The 8362-nt window shown below is 35.8% G+C and overlaps 2 protein-coding genes across 2 annotated transcripts in view; both read right to left on the bottom strand.

Moving 5' to 3' along the window:
• Window positions 1-467: 467 nt before the first annotated feature.
• Window positions 468-1241, bottom strand: LOC107467647 (probable xyloglucan endotransglucosylase/hydrolase protein 8). Its single transcript, XM_016086791.3, has 2 exons — window positions 926-1241; window positions 468-847 (listed from the first exon to the last, which is right to left on the bottom strand). The coding sequence occupies exons 1-2, from the start codon at window positions 1000-1002 to the stop codon at window positions 496-498; spliced, it is 429 nt and encodes a 142-aa protein (XP_015942277.1). The 5' UTR covers window positions 1003-1241; the 3' UTR covers window positions 468-495.
• Window positions 1242-2104: 863 nt separating this feature from the next.
• Window positions 2105-8362, bottom strand: part of LOC107467648 (callose synthase 9) — a 27287-nt gene continuing 21029 nt past the window's right edge. The window contains exons 39-53 of the mRNA XM_016086792.3: window positions 8028-8143; window positions 7852-7935; window positions 7646-7758; window positions 7028-7080; window positions 6774-6950; window positions 5656-5703; window positions 4919-5077; window positions 4495-4608; window positions 4331-4419; window positions 3948-4106; window positions 3770-3872; window positions 3478-3597; window positions 3163-3213; window positions 2888-3070; window positions 2105-2582 (exon numbers count right to left, since the gene is read on the bottom strand). Coding sequence (XP_015942278.1) covers window positions 2346-2582; window positions 2888-3070; window positions 3163-3213; window positions 3478-3597; window positions 3770-3872; window positions 3948-4106; window positions 4331-4419; window positions 4495-4608; window positions 4919-5077; window positions 5656-5703; window positions 6774-6950; window positions 7028-7080; window positions 7646-7758; window positions 7852-7935; window positions 8028-8143 — 1806 coding nt within the window. The 3' untranslated portion in view covers window positions 2105-2345. The remainder of the gene's footprint in view (window positions 2583-2887; window positions 3071-3162; window positions 3214-3477; window positions 3598-3769; window positions 3873-3947; window positions 4107-4330; window positions 4420-4494; window positions 4609-4918; window positions 5078-5655; window positions 5704-6773; window positions 6951-7027; window positions 7081-7645; window positions 7759-7851; window positions 7936-8027; window positions 8144-8362) is intronic.

Below are 8362 nucleotides of genomic sequence, written 5' to 3'. Positions count from 1 at the left end.
ATTCCCCAATATAACCCAAATGGAGTGAGACGCTCTCCCATAATGCGCACAAGCCTGGAGTGTTACCTCTCGCAATTTTTTTTAAGAATAATGAAAAGCTATAAAAGCAATTTCAACGTTTTTTTTTGTTTCAGATATATGGATAGTCCTCAATTTTAGGTCACATTCACCCACATCACATCCATATACATAAGGTTTTTATTTAGAATTAAGTATAATTTTAGTCCTATAATTTAAATCGATTTTTTTTGTTTTTAATATTTTTATCATATAAAATCGTTCCTAAATTTTAACATAATTTTAAAATTGTCTTTTTAAACAAATTAATTTTTTAAATGACTAAAATATCCTCTTCCACTCTATTCTCACCACCACCCTAACTACTACCATTTCATCACTATTTGCACCACCTCACCCACTAACATTCTATCATCATTTGTTCACGGGTCCAACGAGAAAACTCAACCTTCAACAACAATCATAAATAAATGGAAATCAAAACAGCAATTCATCACCAAAATTATCATTAATAACAAGAAACAAGAAAATTAACAACAATCCATGTTCAAAAATTAGTGTTTGTGATGAAGGAGAAGCGAGGGAAAGGAGAACTGGACGGCAGAGGACAAGGAAGAAAGGGAGAGGTGCGGTGGTGAGGTTGAAATCCTTGTATGATGACACAAAGGGTGCTACTTTCCGGTTCGTCTTTTCCAGTCCTCCTCTTGTGGCCCAGTCATCTGCGTTCCATATGCTCGAAAACAAGTACATGGGCTTCTCATTCGGAAAGAAATTGTTTTCCTTCCCATTATTTCTGAACACCCTTATGGGCACTCTATCGACGAAAAACCTGTTTTTACAATTCGTTTTCAACCTCAATCACCTCTTCTCAATTGAAATTTGTATTGTATACTCAGAATGAACTTACACAATTTGGTGGTTGTTCCAGAGAATCGAGTAAGTGTGGTAGTCCTCAGTTGGATCGAACCAAAGCATGTGCCTCATCTCACGGCCTCTAGTTCCATTCTTGTATACATTTGGTGAGTCGTGGCGAGGCGAGGGCACGAGGACAAGGTGCAGCGACTATAGAAACCAAATTCGTACTTAACCCTTTTATTTACCTTGGCCATCGACAAGATTTGAACTCAGGTACAACATATTAAGAGACAATACATAGCCACTCAACCAAAACCTCAGTTGCGTGTTGAGTACCTGTTGGGAAGAAGTGGCATTTGATTTTGAGAATAGGCCAAGAGCCTAAGACAAGACATTGAAAATAGAATACAAAAGACCAAAGACACAAAATTAGTATTTTATATTTTGTTTAATAATAAAATAAATACACGATAGAACAAATAATAAAAAATTTAATTTACCTTTATTTTTTTCTTCTCACAAAATTTAAAATATAAAAAATAAAATGATAAAAAAATACAATTATAAAAATTTGACAATAATAATAAATTCTGTTTTCGACTTTTCGTTTAGTATTCTGTCCTTATAAAAAAAGATACAAAATACACTAATTCAATGTCTTTCGAGTTTCGACATAATGTCTTTATCCACGTCTTACTTGCGAAACGTAGCAAGTAACTTGTGGACTTATAGTCATTTTGTATTATATATGTATCAATATACCAGTAGCTTGCTAGTAACTTTATTGTAGTATCCATGAGAATAGTTACGTTTAAGTGTCGCATTTTATAAACATATTGATATCCAATATGTTAAAGATCTATTTATAATTTTGTAGTAAAAAAGAGTATCAAAAGACTAAACAAAGAATCAGATGAATTTGACCTTATTATACACATGAATTGCACTCAACGCCAGGTGGGTTTTGTCTTTCGTGAAATCTGGAGAACTGGTGGCTTAACAGCTATCCTGTTAAGCTGCTTTTTCTATTATGCAAGTTAGAGTTAAAAGAATTTAGAAAATACTAAAGAACTAACACTTTTAGTAAATAGAAAATATTAACTAATATTAATTCAAATATATAAAAAATTGTTGCCTAACATTAGTGATTTTGAATTTTAATTGTCATTCCAAGATATACATTAGTTATGGGTTTAGAAGAGCGCAAGAGATTTAAAGTAGGACCACAAAATAAAGCAACCAGGATATCACAATATAAAGAAAGTCAAAACTGAGATTTGCGGATATTTGTTTCAACGATACTTCAAACGACTTAAATGACATACACTAGAAGAAATGATGATACAAAAATGAAGATACCTACGGGAAATCTAAACATCCTACGAGGAAATATACAAACTATGACCTCCCTTCAACAATCCTCATCTTGGGGGGGTGTAAGACATAAGCTCTAAGTACAAGAACAGGTACAACTATATCCCAGTATTGGGATTGTTCCCGGCAAGGATAAGGGAAATTTCTAGACCTCTGCTAAAGGCTTGGTTAAACATGAGGCGAGTTTGGAATGTTGATACAAATGGGAACCATGAAAAGAATGCAATGGGTATAAAGATAATCATTCCCATGCCAGCATCATACAGGCGAGCAATTGATCGAACGGATTTCCATAGTCCCAGCTTCTTCATCACAGGCTTCCAAGCAGCAGCAATCTACACATGGACATGAACCAACGTAGAAAAATCAAATAGTAGTACTACATAACGAAATAATTATTTAAACCATTTCATACATCATCTCCTCAATTCAGTGAGCTTTGTTTGGACAGTGGTACTGTTTTAGTAAAAAGAAATGGTTAAAATGGATAGGATTAACAATCAATCCCTGTATGGAACAAGATATATTATTCTCCTTTTGAGTTATGTCCACTCAATCTAAGTAGGAGATCATGCAAGTATTCTGTCTGACAAGTATAAAAAAAAATTAAGACATGAAGATCAGGAAAAAGAAAACTCACAGAAAGAATTCCCCATCCAGTGGGAATAAATGCCAATATCGAAGCAAATATGTCAGGTATGGACAACTTTGTCAATGCAACCGCAACGGCTATACCAGCCAGTGCCAACAAGAGGGAGACTCCTTGTATAAAGCGTAACAAAAGCTGGAAATTGACTGATATCTTCTGACTGAACGTAAATACCTATAGAATAACAATACAAGGCAAACCTCAGGAATGAAGATGCAAGGTTACTGATGCATACGCTATATACCACAGGCAATACATTTTCGCACCTTGAAAAGCAATATAAGCACCGCCAACACCACCCATGACAGGCCATAAACCTATCCAAAATACCAAACCTGATTGATTAGTTGACTGGGAACTCATTGAATACAAGTAAATATGTTTAAAAGTTTTTCTTTAGTACATCAAACTGCCTGCATAAGTTCTATCAGTAAAGATAAAAACAATAAAGCGTATAACAAGAACAAAAAAAACTGCAAATGGAGTTGTGACTATGCAAACTTGATTAACTTTTCATGTTGAAATTTTAAAACACTCAAAATAAGATAAGAGGGAAGAGTTGTCCTCCTAGTTTGTTATACCCTCAATGAAGTATCTGATCCTTGCACATTAAGCTTGTACACAATGCCATACTGGAAGATGAAAAATCTTAGACTCAGGATGGTCTCTGCTATCCTTGAACCAAAACTCTTGATATGGGCCTGTTGACATGATAATTTATGAAAACTATAAGTGGAAAATATCACTGAATAAAGAAAACTTAACTCTAATATTAGGGTAAGGAGAAAGTGAAGTTTGATGGACCAGCTAGAGTCTATAGATACAAATAGAGATGCAAACAATTTTAAAAATGACTAGTTATATATTCAATACCAGTTCTTCATCCCACCAAGCTTCCCAGCTTTCTTCTCCCTTGACACCAATGCCACCTCTGTAAAGCAGCCAATTTGTCCAATCTCTGAAGTCTTCCACTACCCTTAAATGACACCACAAGAGGCTGAATCAGTAAAACTGAAACCAATGCCAGAGAGATTACAAAGATAATACTTACTTTTGCCACTCGAATCCAGACGGGTTGAATAAATAGGGAGCAAATAACCAGGACAGAGCCATAAACCAACTGCTTACAGTCAGAAGAATGTATGAGACTGCACCTCCATTATTATACCCATAAGCAAGATATACAATCAACAGAAGCACAACTTCAAGCCTGAAGAAGAAGACAAATTAGCATGCTTATGGGATAGAGAGGGATATGAATTGCAGATTGTGTGTAATGAAATTCTTTGGAATTCGGGAAACTTAATCTGTCAAAGGAATCAAATTTCAACTTTTATTTGAGGATCTTAGATATCTGCTCTTGCCACTTTCAATCACAAAATTACATGTAGATATTTCACTTATGCAATGCCTTCTGGGTTAAAGGAGCCTCACGCTTTAACGAAATGACTACGAGAGTAAAGTCTGTAATTCTCTGAAAATTTGATATGGCGGACAACAAACCCGCGGCCAGTTGCTTGATACTGTTCACAAATGAATATATTAGCAGTCGAAAAGAGTTAATAGAAAAAGATACATGATAAGGTAGGCAGACAAACCCTAGCACCACCATGGAGAATGGTCCGACCAAAATAGTGAGTTTTGGTACCCAATGAAAATGTGAAAAAAACAGAGCACAGCTGGAACTGCATTGTGACAAAACTGACAACAGCCTGCAAAGCAATCAAAATTGAAAGACCAAATCAAAAAAAGGAAGAAATTTATTCCCCCTCCCCCAAAAGAAAGGAGCATTAAAGGCAACAGCTATGATGGGAGTTGAGCAAACATCTGGTTTCCAAATCTTGCCTTGTGAAACATGTATGGGAAGTTACTGCCTTACAAAAATAACACTTCCTGAGAAGGGACAAAACCTGGATACACCAAGCTGCCCTATCTCAAATCTAGAGATACGCACGGCAAAAAACGTGTGCACACAGGCATGGATTTCACATTATTTGCAAGTAGCTGGCAATATACACTCACCCTCAAGAAGCCTTGTTCAAGAATGAAGCCCAGGACCATTGGCACGGCTGTGAAGACACCAATCTGAAAGAGAAACTGTGTATTCAATGCAGCAGTCAGGGCAGCATTCTTCATTATCCTGGCCCTTTCTTCAATGGTTTCGCCAACACCAGATAGTGCCTGGAGACAAATTTCACTTAGTTGATATAATAGAAGAAAAGTCAAAGTGAAAGATCCCCAGAACAAAACACTAGTCATACGTATTCGCCAATATTCAGTGTAAGTAGCTGCTCTAATTATGTTCTTGAACCCTTAGCTTGTGCAACATTCTCATTTATCAGTAAAAGGATAAGTTTGAACAAGGTTATCAAGCACTTGAATTAATTTGTGACCTCTTACAAATAGCTTGCAAGTTTAGGTACTCAATTGAGTTTAGGATTTTACAAGAACTATACTATCAAGTTCACCTAAACTTGTGTATGCTTTGCAATTTTAGATGAGTTTTGTTATTTTGAATTTGAAAACTTGGCAAAAGAACTCCACCAGCAAACAAGTTAAGAGCAATGTAATATTATCTCACATTTAAGACCAACCTTAGTCATAAAGATCACAATGAATACAGAATTTGCACAAATTATCATGAAACAGAATCACAAGCAACATGAACAAGAGCAAACACAACCACCACTACCACTAGGTGTAATCAAGAAATCATGCAAAAATTTACAACAGTAAAAAATTAATGAAATCCAACTTACCAGATATGCTTTCCCATAAAGAAAGATGTATACAGTCAGCACAGTTAACTGCAAGATGACCAAGAAAAGGGGAGGAAATCCTTCAGAAGTGGAATAGTTCAGGTATGAGTTGATGTAGTGCAAAGGCGAGGATGATTATAAATAAGGCATGAATAATTTCATTTCATGATATGCATAAACAGAATGAAGGTTAGGTGTTGGTATATAAGTGTGCAGGTGAGAATATTTCTATATAAGGCATGAAAATTTTCATTCCATGATATGCATAAATAGAATGAGTGTCAGGCCTTGTTTTAAAGTCTCTGCTAGACTCGTAAAGTCCTGGTAGGTTGTCTTCTAGCCCCTGGTAAACAAAAAATAAAATATCCCATTTGCCTAATTTTGTCATGAGCCTCTTTGCCTGCTGGTTTTCTTTACATAAAAGGGGAGGAGTCCGTGAGAAATCTCTCTCTTGTTTGGAAGCTGGGTGGAGAAGGGAGTGCTTTGCATCTTGTCTCCGACGGGGTTGTTATTTTCATTGTTTGCAAAGGGAAGGGAGGGCTTCCATGTCCCCTGCCACCCCTTCAAAACACTCTTCCAACACATATTTGATAACCTAGCTGCACGACTCCACACCTTGCCCTCCTACACCATTTCTTCCAAACAAGCCTTTAAGCATTTGTATAAGATCTACGAATTATCACTAGTAAATTCTTTTATAGTCATAGAGCACTTAGGAGGATTGTGCTCCATTGAATGATCAAGTTACATCTCAGAAGTAATTGTAATAGGATACATGTGGTAATTACTTCATCAACTTTTGAGTTTGTCTACCAAGTCTTTTGGCTTTATTAGTAACAACCTTGGGAATATCAACAACTTGACTTGTGAGTCTTAAAGCCTATAATAAACTCTATTGTTGTGTTCTTTCTGTCTAGCCTCAACTAACATGCTGTGCAGGGAGGTAGTCTAGGCTCACGTTATACTACTAGGTCGTAGAATTGGTTTTATTAATATTTATCAGTACAGAGTCATGGGGTCTTCATCATGCCACTTTATTGACTTCTAACCTCCATTATAAACAATTATAAAATAATTGGCTAATCAATACTTAAAAAAGTTAAAAACAAATGGCATACCATGGTACAAAAGTAGTATCCAACTGTTGTAAAATAGAAGGACATCATCCGGAAGAAATCGAAAAGTTGCCCAAGTCTGTACACATCCCGACTGAGAACTTGTTCACCATTACCACCAGAAACTTTCCCTTCAAATACTGCAATTTGATTGAGTCCAACATCCCTTCCCTTGCCGACCTATAATTTTTACTCTTAGAGCAGGATTTATTATTGATACTCATACAACATTATTGTCATAAACGAACATGCCTCACCTGAATATATTCATGATGGGTAACATTTCCTTGACGCAAGGTAGAATTGAATCCTGCGTATTAACAATAATCAAGAAAATGAACAGAAAGTTTCCATGACTGCAGTTTTCACTCATGCAGACAAACAAAAATCATCTTAACACTACCATGAGCAGAATACAAGATCCAACAGATCCTCAAACCACCAACAACTACTTTTCAAGATCATTTCACAGGGTTAATAAGCCTAGAATCTCCTACTCTGCCTACTATACAAAAAAATATGTAAATTGGAAGTTGTTTTTTCAATAGTAATAATTTTATGAAAGGTCATAAAAAAATAGTAAAGTATTAAGAGTAGTTAGTAATTAAAGCATTGTTGGTGACAGCTGTGTCTCCACTATATTGGATTTGGCCCTTGATGTAGCTTACACAGTAAAATAATCCCCCCTATATATTCTCTCAACACTATCATTCCCTCATAATGGCAAAATCATAATTCAGATCCAACATTTGTCGTTGAATTCTAATAGATAGGTTCGCAAAACAAACTTGCAGCACCTAGAAGAGCACCTACAACACTGCAAACATTGTTCCATCGACAGAAACAGCCAAATAAGCAGAAACAAAGAGCCATACCTGCATAGATATCTTCACTTATGTTTATAACACGAGAAGCCTTGCTGATACCACCACGGGTTATGTGGAAGACTCTGTCGAAGACATCAGGATGACCATAATGCATTCGAACCCTGAGCATATCATAATTAGCATATTTTAAATCTAAATAGAATGAAACTTGTAAAAGATATCAACTGAAAAAAAAAAATGTAAAATTGGCTTACTTCAAAGGATTTGCTAAAACGCGCTGACCCAAAGTCACAAAACTGGTTTCTTGGTTAGACATAAATGAGGCCAATGATGAGACACTGTATGCAAATATAGGTAAGTTACTAGAAGCTATAAGTATTAAAATTTAAGCCAAATAAACACACTATATCACGTTTTATGCCACACAAACCTTCCAGTAAATACATGCTCCCTAACACCAAGTATGGTTGGAGGACGAAGTCCGTGATCAGAGTGAAACTCTTCAAGTAGATTCCTCATTTTTAGAGCCTCCTCAAAGTAGTTATCCTATAACAAAACTCACTAAACATCACAAACTTAAGGGAAAGCAAATAAATTTTACATTAATTACAAAACAAGAAAATTATCAACATAAGTTTATTTGCACAATATGTGAAAAGAGTAACCAAAATAAAACTAACCGTTTTCTGGGATACAAAGTTTTATTATGGTCTTGGGGAGAGGAGGAGAGAGAAGAGGAGAAGAAAAAGAGAGGGGGGGGGGGGT

Source organism: Arachis duranensis, chromosome 9 (genome assembly GCF_000817695.3).
Source record: "Arachis duranensis cultivar V14167 chromosome 9, aradu.V14167.gnm2.J7QH, whole genome shotgun sequence".
NCBI lineage: Eukaryota > Viridiplantae > Streptophyta > Magnoliopsida > Fabales > Fabaceae > Arachis > Arachis duranensis.
Note: the sequence above shows the minus strand (reverse complement) of the source record. Positions and strands in the feature narration are given on the sequence as shown.

Excerpts from the sequence above, each read along its gene's own strand:
- LOC107467647 (XM_016086791.3), bottom strand. The coding sequence starts at position 1,002 with ATGAGGCACATGCTTTGGTTCGATCCAACTGAGGACTACCACACTTAC. Across the intron at positions 848-925 it reads TGGAACAACCACCAAATTGT|GTTTTTCGTCGATAGAGTGC; the intron begins GTAAGTTCATTC and ends TTGTAAAAACAG.